Genomic DNA, 17,123 nt, shown 5'->3' with positions numbered 1-17,123 from the left:
ATTCGGATAATGAAGTGGAAGAAGTTTATAACGAAATGGATGAGTTTATGAGGCAAGGGACGTGTAAAATTCAGAGCAAACAAGGGGCAAGCACTCCTTCTCAGGTAGTTGCTAATGATTAGTCTCGCGGTCTGGAATATAAGGGGGTTGAACCGCCCGCTTAAACAAATGGAGGTTCGGCAAGCTGTGAAAGATTATAAGTTGAGTCTGTGTGCGATTTTAGAGTCCCATGTTAATGTTGCTAACTTGGCTAGTGTTTGTAAGTCAGTTTTTCGATCGTGGGAGTGGACTTCGAATGGTAGATGTTGTGATAAAGGCACTAGAATAATTGTGGGTTGGAATCCGGCCGTTTTTGACGTGATGGTTTTGGCCCAGTCGGATCAGGTTATGCACCTTCAACTCGTGTTTAAATTGGATAAAAGGAGGGTCTTCTGTTCTATTGTTTATGCTGCTAATTATTATGTGACCCGGAGGGTGTTGTGGCACCAACTTTCGTTGCACAAAACTCTTGTTGCGGATAGTCCGTGGTTTATTATGGGTGATTTTAACTCGGCTCTGAATATAGAGGACAGTTCCATGGGCACTTCTTCTTGTTCGACCGGTATGAGGGAGTTCCAGGCTTGTGTTGACGATATTGAAGTGGTTGATATTAATCGGTCAGGTATTCATTTTACTTGGAATCAAAAGCCTAAGAAAGGGATTGGGTTACTTAAGAAAATTGATCGGGTGATGGGGAACACTTCTTTTCTAGCGGAATATCCGAACTCGGTGGCTGTCTTCAAGCCATATCGTCTGTCGGATCATTGTCCATGTATTTTATCGTTCCCGGATGCTGTCATAGTGAAACCGAGGTCTTTCAAGTTCGCTAATTTTCTGGTTTTCAAACCAGAATTTTTGGAGATCGTTTCTAATGGTTGGGGTACTCATATTGACGGAGTGTATCAGTTCCGAGTTGTAAAAAAACTTCGTTTGCTGAAACACCCGCTGAGGTCGTTGCTCTTTAAACAAGGAAATCTCCACAAGAAAGTAGATAACCTTAGATTGAAGTTGGATGTTATTCAGCAAAGTTTGGATCAAGACCCGTCAAATGTTGCTATCCGTGCTGATGAGGCTACTATTAGCCGCGAGTTACAGGAGGCTTTACTAGACGAGGAGAGGTTCCTGAAACAAAAATCTAAAGTGGACTGGTTAGCGGCTGGTGATATGAACACGAAATTCTTTCATTCTTCGTTGAAAGCCAGAAATCATTTTTCTAGAATAGAAGTTATTACGGACTCGGGTGGGGTTACGTATGAAGGTGACATGGTTTTTAAAGCGTTTGTTCAGCACTATGAGGGATTTTTCGGATCTGTAGGGGATATTTCTCTTGAACCGGCTCCAGATTTATTCCCGAAAATGTTATCTCATGATGTGGCGTTCAATATGATTCGGCAGGTAACGACGGAGGAGGTCAAAAAGGCTATGTTTTCGATTGGTAACGACAAAGCCCCTGGGCCGGATGGTTATACGGCAGCCTTCTTTAAGAGTGCTTGGTCTTTAGTTGGTAATGATATTTCTAACGCGATTAAGGATTTCTTTGAAACGGGTAATCTTCTCCGGGAATTGAATCATACGTTAATTGTTCTCATTCCAAAGGTTTCGACCCCTATGCTTGTTACTGATTTTCGTCCGATTGCTTGCTGTAATGTTTTATACAAATGTATCAGTAAGATCATTGCGGACAGAATTAAAGGTGCCCTTAATGATATTGTTAGCATCAACCAATCGGCTTTTGTTCCTGGTCGGAAAATCTCGGATAACATTCTTTTAACCCAGGAATTAATGCATAATTATCATAGAGATGCGGGTCCCCCGAGATGTGCGTTTAAAGTCGATATTCAGAAAGCTTACGATACTGTGGATTGGGGGTTTTTGAGAAAAGTGCTGATTGGGTTTGGCTTTAACATCAAAATGGTGGAGTGGATTATGGTATGTGTCTCTACTACATCGTTTTCGGTTTGTGTCAATGGCTCAGTGCATGGTTTTTTCAAAGGGAAACGTGGGTTGAGGCAGGGTGATCCAATGTCCCCGTATTTATTTACGTTGGTTATGGAGGTCTTAACGAGTATTCTGCAACATTCGGTACAAATTGATTCCTCTTTCAGGTTCCACAATAGGTGTGAAAGACAGCGAATTATAAATCTTTGCTTTGCAGATGACTTGTTTTTATTCGCTAGAGGGGAAGTTAGTTCGGCTAATTGCATTATGTCCTCACTCTCGAAATTCACTAAGATGTCGGGGTTGGTCCCTAGCAATCAGAAAAGCACGGTTTTCTTCTGCAATGTGAAAAATCATACTAAGCAAGCTATTCTGAATATCATGCCTTTTAAGGAAGGAAAGTTGCCTGTCAGGTACTTGGGGGTCCCTTTGATTTCGGCTAGGCTTGGGTACAATGAATGTCGAGTTCTAGTGGAGAGGTTGGAAAAGCGTATCATGCATTGGAGAAATAAGCTGTTATCCTTCGCAGGAAGACTTCAGCTTATTAATTCTGTCCTATCTTCTATGCATATCTACTGGGCCTCAGTGTTTATTTTGCCGGTTCGGATAATCAAGGAGCTTGAAGCTAAGATGAGAAATTTTCTTTGGTCCCAAGATTCTGCGTTTAATAAAGGTAAATCGAAAGTCTCTTGGAAATTGGTTTGTACGCCAAAATATGAGGGGGGCTTGGGTATTAGACGTGTGGGGGATATGAATAAAGCGTTGATGTCGTCTCATATTTGGAGCATTGTTTCTAAACGGGACTCCTTGTGGGTTGATTGGGTGCACTCGTATCGGTTAAAGGGCAAGAGTTTTTGGGTATGTAAAACGCCCGCTAGTAGTTGTTGGTCGTGGAGGAAGATATCTCAGTTAGGGCCGCTGGTTAGAAATCATTTTTGGTCGGAGGTTGGTAATGGTGCCTCTACCTCAGCGTGGTATGATACTTGGTCCGAGTTGGGGCCTTTGGCCGATTTTCTTTCGCCTAGAGTCATTACAGATGCTGATTTTAGGTTGGAGGATTCGGTGGCCGATGTGCATTCGAATGGCGGTTGGAGTTGGCCTATAGCGTGGAGGGATTTGTTCCCTGTTCTGATTCAGATTGATCAAGTAATTTTGGATCCAATGAAAAATGATAGGCTTTTATGGAAGGATGGGAATGATCTCAATGGGTTTTCGACGTCTGGGGCTTGGCATTCGTTTCGCCATAGGGAACCGGATGTTGATTGGTGCAAAATTGTGTGGTTCGCTCAGTGTATTCCGAGGCACGCATTCATGATGTGGCTGATTATGAAACGTAAGCTCCTTACACAAGATAAAATTCTGCAATGGGATTTGTCTAGAAGGAAAAACATGAATATGATGTGTTGCTTAATGTGTTTTGAGAACTTTGATTCCCACCCACACTTGTTCTTTGAATGCAAGTATTCTTCACAGGTGTGGACGCTAATCCGGGATAGGGGGGGTATGAACTCGGTCAGCCCGAAATGGTCAGAAGTTGTTCACTGGCTTAGTGCTCGTAGTCATCAGAAACGGGCGGATATTTATGTGGCTAAGCTCCTCGTTGCGGCTACTGCTTATAACATTTGGCAAGAGAGGAATGCTCGGTTGTTTAAAAATCAACTCAGACCTCCTGAGACGGTTAGTGATGTTATTATCAAAACAGTGCGATACAAGTTGATGGGAGCTAAGTTGAAGGATACCGTGAGGGTGCGAAAGATTCTTGAAGAATGGGAGATCTATGCGGATGACAAACCCGACGATGGAGGCTGATTAGTTGTGTTTGGTTATTTGTTTCTAGATTGTAGTCTAGTGGTCGTTTCCTTTTCTTGGTTGTTTTGTTTTGGTTTGGTTTTGGTTTGACTTTCATGGGGTGTGTCTCATGATTGAACTAGTGTAGACTCTCTACACTACTTGTGCTTTTTTGGTTGTGAATATATAGAATCACCGGGGTAACCCTTTACCCAAAAAAAAGAATTGGGATTGGGCTTCGAATGGAGCGATGTGTTCGAAAGGTACTAGAATTATTTTGGGTTGGCACATGGATAATATAGATGTTATGGTTGTTGATGCTAATAGTCAGGTGATGCATACTCAGATTATGATAAAAAGTGACAAAAAGATGATTTATGCCTCGTTTGTCTATGCTAGTAATTGTTACAAAGAAAGAAGGCAGTTGTGGGAGTCGTTAAAAATGCATAAAGGGCTGGTTAAAAATAATCCTTGGATTATCCTAGGCGATTTTAATGTTGCTCTCAACCTAGATGATAAATACATGGGGAGTTCTACAATTAATGCTGCGATGACTGACTTTAAGGAATGTGTTGAATATATGGAAGTTTTTGATGTTAATGCAAGCGGAATTCATTATACATGGAACCAGCGATCAAAAACGGGAGTGGGGATCCGGAAAAAGTTGGACAGAATCATGTCAAATGTTCAATTTACTGATGCTTTACCCGATGCCCATGTAGTATATTTTCCCTATGGAGTTTCGGACCATTGTCCTTGTGTTTTAAAGCTGCCAACTAGTCAAAGAGCAAAACCTAAACCTTTCAAGTTTACTAATATGTTGGTTCATAAGAAGGAATTTGTGGATATTGTGAAAAGTGGATGGGACCTGACCGTGGATGGTGTTCCAATGTTCCGAGTAGTGAAAAAATTAAAAGGCTTGAAGCATGCTTTTAGATCGCTTATGCATAAACAGGGTAACATTCACAAAAAAGTTCATGATCTTAAAAAAGAGCTGGATTGTCTTCAAAGTAATCTGGATATGGACCCGAATAATAGTCAACTTAGAGATGCTGAATCGGAGTGTTTGAAAAGATACCAAGAAGCTGCTCTTGATGAAGAGAGATTTTTGAAGCAAAAGGCCAAGCAAAAGTGGTTGGAAGTGGGTGATGCTAACACGGCCTATTTCCACAACGTTGTTAAATGCTGTAACCATATTAATAAAATCCATTCTATTAAAGATGCTGAAGGTAATCAACATGATGGGGAGGGGGTAGCGAATGCCTTAGTAGATCACTTCAAAGTTTTTCTTGGCAAAAAAGGGAATGTTACTAAGAAGCTGGACCCGATTATCTTCTCTACAAAGATTAGTACTCAGGTCGCTACTCATATGAGTAGGCGAGTCACTTCTGAAGAAGTGAAGGGTGCTATTTTTTCTATCAATGAGAACAAATCTCCAGGCCCGGATGGATATACGTCCGAATTTTTTAAGAAATCTTGGGAGATTTTTAATGATGTTACTATGGCGGTACTCGATTTTTTTTTGAATCAGGAAGATTGCTCCAAGAAATTAACCACACGTTCTTAGCATTGATTCCAAAGGTTGCTACTTCTAGTGTTGTCACGGACTACAGGCCGATTTCATGTTGTAATGTCATTTATAAAGGTATAAGCAAGATCATTACTAACAGGATTCTTGAGGGCCTCAATGAGATAATTAGTGAAAACCAATCGGCTTTTTTTCCGGGGAGAAGAATTTCGGATAACATCCTTCTAACACAAGAACTCATGCATGATATGCGAATGACCAGTTTTGCACCGACCCTAATTTCTCTCTCTAGCAATTGGCGATCATGAACATTCAGCCGTAACCCTAATTTCATTCGATCTTTTCTGTTGCTGATTCGTTTCTTGCTCTCTTGTATCAAAAACGAAGTTAGGTTTGCAGATCTGTTCGATTTTCTTTTAGGGTTTCACTTTATTTCGCCGGCCAAATCCATTCTTTGAAGGTGTTTTCATAGGTTTCGGCCTGATCTTTACAAGTAAGTATCAGAATCGTTCGAAGCATGGGTTAGGGTTTCTTGCTAGTTTAGGGTTTCGGTTTATGTCTGTTCGTTCTATTTGGGCTGCTGGAATTGTTTGGTGATTGGTTGTTTCGACTTGTTTCTGAAATCGATTGAGGAGAGTTGTGAACGTTGTTTTTTGTTTTTGATTCTGAATGGAAGAGCATCACACAAAGGTTGACGGCGGCAGACCTTCGTATTCTTTTGAGGGTTCTGCCAGCCGAATCTTGGATATGGAGGGTGATGGCAGCAAATCTTTGTTCTCGTTTGATAGCTGGGAAAATCTTCGTGCTCGTATGAATGGATTGTCAAAGGTTACTCCAATCTCTTTGACGAAACCGCGATCGGATTCGGAAAATGAGGGTAATGTTCATACTACCATGGGGCATGAGCCATCTTCAGAACATAATGGAACATCTTTTCCGGCTGATAAAGGGAAACCTTCTGGTTCGGGTCCTACGGAAAGTTTATCTTTTGCTAATGTAGTAAAGGATAAAAAAGAGTCTGTGAAGGTGAATTTCAGGGTGATGGAATCAAGCGAGGAAGTTGATGGTGCCGATGTAGTGATTCCATTGTCTTCAGTTAAACAAGTTACTGACAGGTATGCGAATACTTTGTACGGGTACTTCTTGGGTAAACGACTGGCGTTTCCCGTGGTGGATTTTTATGCGAAGAACAATTGGGTTAAATATGGGTTGTCAAGACTTATGATGAATGCACACGGGTTCTTTTTCTTTAAGTTCAAAACTAAAGAAGGAATGGACCAAATGTTAGAGGATGGACCGTGGATGATACGAAATGTTCCAATAATTTTGAAACAGTGGTCTGCCTCTACCAAGTTGGAAAAAGAGGAGCTGAAATCTATTCCAGTGTGGGTCAAGATGCATGATGTGCCTTTAGCGGCATTTACTGAGGATGGGCTTAGTCTCCTTGCATCGAAGATTGGGGTTCCTAAAATGTTGGATTCGTATACTGCCACTATGTGTACGGAATCTTGGGGAAGAAGCAGCTATGCTAGGGCGCTCATTGAGGTACAGGCAGGGGCTGATGTAAAGAAGAGTGTTAAGGTTGCAATCCCTTCTTTGGAGGGTGATGGCCATTCAGTGGCGGAGGTTAAGATTGAGTATGATTGGGAACCGTTAAGGTGTTCGTCTTGTTGTGTGTTTGGTCATGATGATTCTTCGTGCCCAAAGAACACCCAGGTTGTTCCAAACAGGGATTCTGGAAAGAATGGTGATGAATTTCAGGTTGTGGGTGCCAAAAAGAAGAAAGCTACTACTCAAGGGCTTCATATAAAAAATCAAAAACCTAAGGTAGTCTATCGTCCAGTTGCCAAATCTAAACCGGATTTGGCGGTGAAAAATTCGAATCAGGTTTCAACATCGAACCCCTTTGATTGTCTTAAAGATGACGATGGTAATGGTACAACGGTGGGTCGAGTGGCTGGTAATCAGGGAGGGTCCACCGCGGGCCGAGTTGAGAAGAAACCGTCGAGTGACAGGCAGGAATCGGATGAGGAGGAGGTTGAAGAAATCTACAACGAAACTAGTGCATTCATGACATCAGGTACTCATCCTTTTTCTTCGAAAGCAGGGGCAAGCACCTCTTCTTCAAAGTTCTCGAATGGATAGGTTGTCTGCTTTTCGGCTGAAGGGGCTGCGGTTTTGTGGCCATTTTATTTTTGATGATGGTGGCTGAGATTATGTTTTGTGGTTTGCATTGTTTTGTCTACTAGATGTCGTGTCATGATGTATAGTAGACTAGGTTATGGGGTATTATAGGTCTTTGGTTTTTTGTTTTGGTTTACATATATGGGGCATGTCCTGTATATGAACTAGTGTGGAACACATCCTCACTACTTGTTCTTTTTTGCGGTTTGCATTTTAATAGAATCACCGGGGTAACCCTTTACCCAAACACAAGAACTCATGCATAATTATCACCGGCAAGTTGGTCCTCCGAGGTGTGCCTTTAAGGTGGATATTCAAAAGGCCTACGACACGGTGGATTGGGATTTCCTTCGTGATATCCTCCATGGGTTTGGCTTTAATCACCGTTTTATCGGTTGGATTATGGAATGTGTTACATCATCTTCTTTTTCTCTCAGCATTAATGGTAACATTCATGGATACTTTAGGTGTGAGAGGGGTCTGCGTCAAGGAGACCCTATGTCTCCTTACTTATTCACCATGGTTATGGAAGTTTTAACTTTACTTCTTCGAAAAGCGGCTGACTTGGATCCGTCCTTTAGATTTCATAACAGGTGCGAAAAACAGATGATTATTAATGTGTGCTTTGCTGATGATCTTCTTATCTTTGCTAGGGGAGATACCCAATCGGCAAGGGTAATCATGGATTCTTTGATGAAGTTTAAAGATGTTTCAGGGCTGGCTCCTAGTAACTCTAAAAGTTCAGCGTTTTTTTGCAATGTTTCTAGCAGCATTAAGGCGAGAATTATGGAGTTTGTTCCCTTTGAAGAGGGTAAGCTTCCGATTAAGTACCTTGGAGTTCCTTTATTGGCATCTCGGCTTCTAGTGAAAGATTGTAAAGTGCTTGTGGAAAGAATGGATAAGAGGATCATGGATTGGAAAAATAAGTTCCTTTCGTTTGCCGGAAAGCTTCAGCTTGTCATATCTGTCCTGTCTTCTATTCACGCGTACTGGGCTTCGGTTTTCATGTTGCCTGCGAGTATAATTAAGGATCTGGAGGATAAAATGAAGTGGTTTTTATGGGGGTATGGTACGACCGCTAAAGGAAGAGCTAAAGTTGCCTGGAAAGAGGTATGTCTCCCTAAGTCTGAAGGGGGCCTAGGCATTAGACGTATTTCTGATGTCAATCGGTCTCTCATGACGTACCACATTTATAGTATTCTTTCAGAAAGGAAATCTCTTTGGACACATTGGATTTTGATACACAAGTTAAAAAATCGTAGTCTTTGGGACATTCCTATCCAAAATAATTCGCCGTGGGGTTGGAAGAAATTACTGAAGTTTAGACATGTGGTTAGACCGTTTTTCTGGTCCAAAATCGGAAATGGTGAAAAAACGTCTTTATGGTTCGATAAATGGTGTAATCTATGTCCGTTGAGTAATTATGTTACGCATAGACGTATGGCTCAACATGGTTTTAGTATGTATTCTAAGCTGGCCGATGCTATAGATGGTGGTAATTGGGTGTGCCTGAAGCTTGGAGGAATTTATTCCCGGTATTATTTCAGCTCCAACCTGTTACTTTTTCGGCTAATGTTCAAGATAGAATTTTGTGGATGAATTCAGAAGGTAATTTGGTCTCTTTTGAGTCTAAAGAGGTGTGGGCTGTTATTAGAACTCGGGGGCATTCTGTTGAATGGTCGAATATTGTTTGGTCTCGGTTTAATATTCCAAAATATGCGTTTATTAGTTGGTTGATTTTGAAGAGGAAGCTATGGACTCAAGACAGAATCCTTCACTGGAATCATACTGTAACGGGTTCTATGAATCAAATGTGTTGCCTCCTTTGTTTTGCAGGTATTGAAACGATTGACCACCTGTTTTTTGAGTGCAAATACTCAAAGATGGTGTGGTATAAAGTTCGCGAGAGAGGAGACATGTCCCGAGTCAGTGAAAAATGGGACGACATAATGCAATGGTTGGTTCCTATAGCTGCAGCGTCGGCTATAACTTCTAGTTGCAGCGTCGGCTTATTTCATTTGGATGGAAAGGAATGCAAGATTTTTCAACAACCAACTAAGACCGCCGGAACAAATTGTGGAGCTTATTTTGCATACGGTTCGAACCAAATTGCTATCCTTCAAGTATAAAGCCAGCGCTAATGTCAACAGGTTTTTGGAGAAGTGGAACGTGCATGGAGTAGAGACCTTTGATGACCATTGTTAGTAGGAATGTAATAGCTGTCTAATTCTGGTTGTTTTTTGGTTGTTTTCTTGTTTCCTCTTTGGTGGTATGCCACTAAGAGAACTAGGGGGTATTTCAGCCTCTCTACTTGTTTTGTTTTGTTGATATGATATAAAATCACCGGGGTAACCCTTTACCCAAAAAAAAAATCCTTAATGGAAAAACAACTTCCAAGCCAAGCTTTTACACCTTCCATGGTTGGAATGTCATTCCCAAATAGTAGAATGTCATCGACATACAGTACTAAGAAGGTGATGATGCTCCTACTAGCTTTCTTGTACACACAAGCTTCATCGCCGTTTTTTATGAATCCAAAATTCTTAATTTCTTTATCAAAACGGTGATTCCAACTTCTAGATGCTTGTTTCAATCCATAGATTGATTTCTTTAACTTGCATACTTTGTCAGGATGTTTTGGATCGACAAAACCTTCAGGCTGAACCATATAGACATCTTCATCAAGATATCCATTATGAAAAGCCGTTTTGACATCCAATTGCCAGATCTCATAGTCATAATATGCAGCTATGGCAAATAATATCCTGATTGACTTTAGCATCGCCACAGGCGAGAAGGTCTCATCATAGTCAATTCCTTGAGTTTGAGTGAAACCTTTTGCTACAAGTCTTGCTTTATAAGTATCCAAGTTACCATGCATATCTGTTTTCTTCTTGAAAACCCACTTACTTCCAACTACTTTAGAGTTAAGTGGTGGCACAACCAACTCCCAAACTTGGTTGTCATACATGGATTGCATCTCTATGTTCATGGCTTCAAGCCATTTGTCGCAATCGGATTTTGACATTGCATTATGGTATGTGGTTGGTTCATCTGAATCTACCACGTAGCATCCATCCATGAAAAATCCATATCTTTCAGGTGGATTGCTAATTCTACCAGATCTGCGAACATTTTGTGTGTTCTGATCAACCTCTTTATCGTTTTCAACAATCTCTTGTTGAGTGCTAGTATCAACCAAACGTGTATCGTCTTGTGGTTCTTGATCCTCCTCAAGTTCCACTGTTCTATCACTGGTTCCTTCCATAAGGAACTTAGCTTCTAAGAACTTACCCTTTCGAGCAACAAATACCTTTTGCTCAGTTGGGTCGTAGAAATAGTATCCTATATCATCTTTAGGATATCCTACAAAGATACACTTAGTAGATCGGACTTCCAATTTATTTGGAGTGTATTGCTTAACATAAGCTTCACAACCCCAAACCCTTAAGAATGATAATGATGGAGGGTTTCCATGCCATATTTCAAAAGGTGTCTTTTCCACTTTCTTGGTTGGGGCCATATTTAGTATACGGATTGCGGAGAGCAAAGAGTAACCCCAAAATGATAGAGGTAATGTGCTTCTAGCCATCATAGATCGAACCATATCTAATAGAGTTCGATTTCTCCTTTCGGACACACCATTGTGTTGTGGTGTTCCAGGTGGAGTAAGTTGTGAGATAATCCCACAACTCCTAAGATGATCTTGAAAAGCACCACTAAGGTATTCACCTCCTCTATCGGTGCGAAGGACTTTGATTGTTTTCTTGAGTTGATTTTCTACTTCACTTTTGAAGTCTTTGAACATTTCAAATGCTTCATCCTTGTGTTTTAAGAAATACACATAACCATAACGATTATAGTCGTCGGTGAAGGTAATGAAGTATCTTTCACCATTCCTAGTCATCGGCTTAAAAGGACCACATACATCTGAATGTATGATACCTAATAAGTCCTTAGCCCTTTCAAATGTTCCACTAAAGGGCGTCTTGGTCATTTTGCCTTGTAAACAAGATTCGCATACATCAAATGAATTATCTTCATTTGTATTTAAAAGACCATTTTTCTGAAGTGTATGCATGCGATTCTTGCTTATATGTCCAAGGCGACAATGCCAAAGATAGGAATCACTCAAATCCATTTTGAGTTTCTTGTTGGTTACTTGGTACATTGAGCTATCATATGATGCGTTATCATGATCTAATTCGTAAATACCATTTAAAGACATAGCTTTAAAATAAAACACATCATTCTTAGAAACATAAATGTCATAGTTAACAAATTCGAAATTGAAACCAGATTGTTTTAAAAGGGAAACTGAAATTATGTTCCTAGTCAAACTAGGAGCATACAAAACATTCTTCAAAATAACTTCCAAACCACTTGGAAGCTTTAAAACGTAGTCTCCTTGAGCTTCGACTTCAACTTTTGCTCTGTTGCCTATAAAGAGACTATCGTCTCCCTTCTTATAATGTTTATTTCTTTTGAACCCCTGCAACGAATTGCAAATATGAGTTCCACATCCGGTATCTAGTACCCATGTGTTAGAAGAAATAACATTAAGCTCAACATGTATCATAAAGATAGTACCTGAGGTTTGCCCTGCATCCCTCTTGTTTTTCAACTCTTTGAGATAGGTCGGACAATTTCTTTTCCAATGTCCTATCTCACCACATTCAAAACATGGGTCATTCGTAGCAACCTTTTGCTTCTTCTCTTTTGGTTTGGCGGGTTCTGCTTTAGCTTTTCCTTTTCCCTTTCCCTTGACGTGTCCCTTTCTTTTAGCATAGGTTGCTTTAGAATCGGGGTGGGGCCTCTTCTTGTTGCCTCCTTCATTGATCGCAAGGACGAGTAAAGCCTTTTTGCCCATACTTGCTTCAGCCGTTTTGAGCATTGCATGAAGCTCACCAATGCTCTTGTCCCATCCATTCATGTTGTAATTCATAACAAAGCTCTCAAATTTCTTTGTTAAAGAGTTGAGGATAAAATCCGTAGCCAACTCTTTGGAGACGGGACAATTTAACCGTTCGAGGCGATCAATGTGGCTTTTCATCTTGAGAACATAAGATGATACCGATTGGGTTTCCTCCATTCGACATGCATGAAACGCCCGAACAGTTTCGAAGCGTTCTACCCTTGCTTGTTGTAGGAACATTTCCTTTAACTGGGTAATCATGTCATATGCCCCGTGGTGTTCAAAATCCTTTTGAATTTCGGGAATCATAGTTCCCAACATGAGGCATGAGGCTTGCATGGATTCCTCGGTATACTTAACCCAATCGTTGTAGGCTTCCACATCTTCCACGTTAGGTTCATCGGGAATAGGATCGTCCAACACATAGGATATCTTCTCTTGCTTGAGAACGATTCTCAAGTTTCGAAACCAATCCATGAAGTTGTTATGGTTGAGACGATCCTTTTCGAGGATGGTTCTTAGTGATAGGTTTCGGACGGTTTGGGTAATCGGGTTTGCATTGTTAGCGGCCATCTACAAAATTTAACAAGTTCAATTTTAGTATTTTCGATATTATTATATTTTAATCATTAATACCCTTTTGTGTCTTAAAGACAATTAATAATTAAAATCTAGAATCCAACGTTATATTTAAATATTGGTTAGGTGACCTTTATCCCTCTATTTAAATTTAACAAGGTAGTCAACGTTTGACAATTGCAACTCTTTGCAATTTCTAGCCATATGGGATCGGTTTAAACATCTTTATGTTTAGTTGGCATGTTTAATCCCATCAACACCTTTGTTCCCCATGCTTTGGTGACCCTAAGTTCATGGTTTCCAAATCAAGCCGTCCAACTTACACACACGTGTGAGTTTATACACATAAGTGGTTAGGTGACCTTTATCCCACAAACATGGTAAAACCCACCTCGAACATACAAGTTCCCTCAAATGTGGTTCGGTGACCTTTATCCCACAATAAGAGTTCCCAAGTGTTTCGAGTGTTATACTTGCATGGGAAGCCCCCACTAGAGAACTACCCTCTCTCCTTTAGGCGATTTCTTGTTCTTCTCCATGAATCCTTCAGTTTTTCTTCGTAATCTTATGTATAACAGTCTGTGATTATTGTTTTGTTTTCAAAACAGTATAACGAATCTGTTAGCATTTGTGATCGATCCAAAACTAGGGTTTTTTCTTCTTTCATTCAAATCGCTGCCCTAGAAACTTATTCGAGTCTCTGATTTATTACCCTGGTTGTTATTGATTGCGGTTAGCTGTGACTAATTTAGCTAGATTGATAACTCTGGGTTAATCGATTAAGGGTTGAGATTCGTTTTTTAGGGTTTAAAGGATTAGGGTTTTTGATTCTTGTTTTCGGCCGACGTGTTCTTTGCATGGTTTTCTGTTGTTTTGGTAATTGAGAGAGATGTTTCTAATAATTGTTTCTTGACGGCGGATTAGGGTTTGTGTCCTGTGTTAATCCTCGTTCGGCTGTGTTGTGTGCAGCCGATTAGGGTTTTCATTATTCCTTATTCGGCTGAGTGGTGTTTGATTTGTTCAGAATCTTCGCATACCTTGTGTTTACGTAAGCAGGCTGCATGGGAAGCAATAGTGACGGGTCAGGTAATGAGTCGGCGGGGTTGTCATCAAAAAAAGGTATAGGGTTACGTGTCACGAACATTGAAGGAAATCTGAAGCTTCCAAGAAGGGGGATGTTTTCTACTTCAGATGCATCAATATTAAATGGGTTGGAAAAAATATCAACACCTGTGGAGAATCCGTTTGTGAAACCGGGCATGGCTAATAATATCAATGACAATCGGAATGATGACGGGTACGAGAATGTGTCGATTTTTACGTCTCAAACTTCACAGCAGAGTTCTGATATGAGACCGGCTTCAACAAGTAACACTAAACCCCCACTGTCATTTGCAAATGCAGTGAAATCTAACAAGGAACCTGTGAAAGTAAACTTTAGGGCTATGGAGTCAAATGAAACCGTTGAGGGGGCGGATGTCGTGATTCCTATCTCGTCAGTGAAACAGGTGAATGATAGATATGAAAATACGTTGTATGGCTATTTTTTGGGAAAAAGACTAGCCTATCCGGTTGTGGACTACTTTGTTAAAAATAACTGGGTAAAATATGGCCTTTCAAGGTTAATGATGAACGCGAAGGGTTTCTTTTTCTTTAAATTTAAAACGAAAGAGGGGATGGATAAGCTTTTGGAAGATGGTCCGTGGACAATCAGGAATGTGCCAATTATTTTGAATGAATGGTCGTCGAATGTCATAGTTGAGAAGCAGGATATTAAAACTGTTCCAGTTTGGATTAAAATGCACGATGTTCCCTTGACGGCATTTACAGAGGATGGATTGAGCTTGTTGGCTTCAAAGGTTGGAACACCAAAAATGTTAGATTCCTACACCGCGACAATGTGTACGGAATCATGGGGGAGGAGCAGTTTTGCAAGGGCTATGGTGGAGATACATGCGGAGAAGGACCTAAAGAAAAGTATCACGGTAGCTATTCCTAGTTTGGAGGGAACTGGTCATGTGAAAGTGGAAGTTAAAGTTAACTATGATTGGGAACCATTGAGATGCTCCTCATGTTGTGTGTTCGGCCATAATGAAAACTCATGTCCAAAGAATCCGGGCCAGGTTAGACGTGATGAAAGCAATAAGCATAATGATGATATTCAGGGAAACGTTGTGAAAACAAAGAAACCGTACATTCAGGGTGTGAACGTCAAGAACCAGAAACCAAAGTTTACGTATAGGCCCGTGGTGAAACCGAAGTCAAATCAGGGCAATGCAGAATTGAATAAGCAAAAGATTGAAACTTCTAACCCTTTTGACATTTTAGGTGAGGAGACTAGCAATGTGGATGATGATAAAGGGGAAGGAGCTGATGTACAAGCAAGAAAGCATTCAAAAGGGAAGAGCCATATTACGGATGAGGTATTGATGACCGATGAGACCGATGTTGATAATCTTTTGGCTGATATTCCAAAGTTTATGGAGAACAAGATTGCAAATAATTCTGAGGGTGCAAGCACACCCGGTTACGACGGTTTTTAATGGGTAGTGTTGCTTCATGGAATATTAGGGGGTTGAACCGCTCCCTCAAACAGAAGGAGGTTCGTCAGGTTGTTATGGATAATCATGTTCAGGTGTGTGCTATTATGGAGACCCATGTTAACACGGCGAATGTTACAAAGGTGTGTCAAAAAGTTTTTAGCTCGTGGATGTGGAACTCAAATGCTAGCTGTTGTGTAAAGGGTACTCGGATCATGCTTGGTTGGGACCCGAATATGGCTGATGTGATGGTTTTAGCGCAAACGGATCAGGTGGTTCATACTCAAGTGATGTTTAAACGAGATAGCAAATCCTTGTTTTGTTCTTTTGTCTATGCGGAGAATAATTATAAATTGCGAAGGGACTTGTGGAACAATTTGTGTGCGCACAACTCTATTATGAAAGACAAACCGTGGGTTGTGATGGGAGATTTCAATGCTTCCCTATCTCATGATGACTCGAGTGCAGGTTCGTCTTCTTATAGCATTGGAACCAGGGAGTTTCGAGAGTGTGTTCAATCCATCGATATGTTTGATGTTAATAGCACGGGGCTTCATTACACTTGGTCGAATAACCAGCATAGAGGAGGCATTATTTTTAAAAAACTGGACCGAATCATGGGCAATATTAACCTGGTTGCTGAGTTTCCAAATGCTGGAGCTTATTTTCACCCATTTCGGATATCTGACCACGCCCCTTGCATTTTAAAGTTGCCAACTGTGACAAGAGACAAACCAAGACCGTTTAAATTTGTGAATCTAATTGCTGAAAAGCATGGCTTTATGGAAGCTATTAATCAGATCTGGGGAAAAGAGATTACAGGATTTCGCATGTACCAGGTTGTTATGAAAATGAAGTTGCTTAAAACTCCGTTACGAAAGCTTTTCTTCCAACAAGGGAATCTGCATGAGAATGTTAAGAAGGCTAGAAAGGAACTGGATGAATGTCAGCTTGTTATGGATCAGGACCCGTCTAATGGGGATGTGTTAGCGAAGCATAGTTTTCTTCTAAAGAATTATAAAGAAGCAGTTCATGATGAAGCTGCTTTTCTTCAACAAAAATCAAAAGTGGATTGGTTAACGCTTGGGGATTCTAATACTAAATATTTTCATAACGTTGTCAAAGCCAAAAACCACCGAAGCCGTATCTTTTTGATTCGTGATACGGATGGGAATGTGCATGAGGGGGGGGGGGGGCGGCGGCTTTAGCTTTCGTCAATCACTACTCGAATTTTTTTGGGAAGGTGGGTCAGGTCGTATGTAGGCCGGATATGGATATATTTCGGAACAAGTTAACTCAGGTGAAAGCTAATAACATGGTCCGTCAAGTGACAGATGAGGAAATAAAGACAGCTATGTTCTCAATCGCAGGGAACAAGGCGCCTGGTCCGGATGGTTATACCTCGGTGTTTTTTAAAAAAGCATGGGATGTTGTTGGGAAAGATGTCTGCTTAGCGGTAAAAGAATTTTTTCTGAATGGAAAGCTTCTAAATCAGCTAAATCATACGGTAATTTCTCTTATCCCGAAGGTGAAAACTCCGGCTTCAGTTACAGATTACAGGCCTATTTCGTGCTGCAATACGCTGTACAAGTGTATAAGCAAGATCATCACG

General features: G+C 40.7%; 2 protein-coding genes across 2 annotated transcripts; both read left to right on the top strand.

The window, feature by feature from the left end:
• The first annotated feature begins 7,735 nt into the window (after positions 1-7,735).
• On the top strand, positions 7,736-9,606 carry LOC110914552. Its single transcript, XM_022159340.1, has 2 exons — positions 7,736-8,972; positions 9,314-9,606. The coding sequence occupies exons 1-2, from the start codon at positions 7,736-7,738 to the stop codon at positions 9,604-9,606; spliced, it is 1,530 nt and encodes a 509-aa protein (XP_022015032.1).
• A 5,907-nt stretch (positions 9,607-15,513) lies between these two features.
• On the top strand, positions 15,514-16,719 carry LOC110914551. Its single transcript, XM_022159339.1, has one exon. It carries the CDS (start codon positions 15,514-15,516, stop codon positions 16,717-16,719), a length of 1,206 nt encoding a protein of 401 aa, XP_022015031.1.
• Positions 16,720-17,123: the final 404 nt, after the last annotated feature.

This window comes from Helianthus annuus, chromosome 15 (assembly GCF_002127325.2).
Source record: "Helianthus annuus cultivar XRQ/B chromosome 15, HanXRQr2.0-SUNRISE, whole genome shotgun sequence".
NCBI lineage: Eukaryota > Viridiplantae > Streptophyta > Magnoliopsida > Asterales > Asteraceae > Helianthus > Helianthus annuus.
This window is presented reverse-complemented; position numbering and strand designations above follow the sequence as displayed.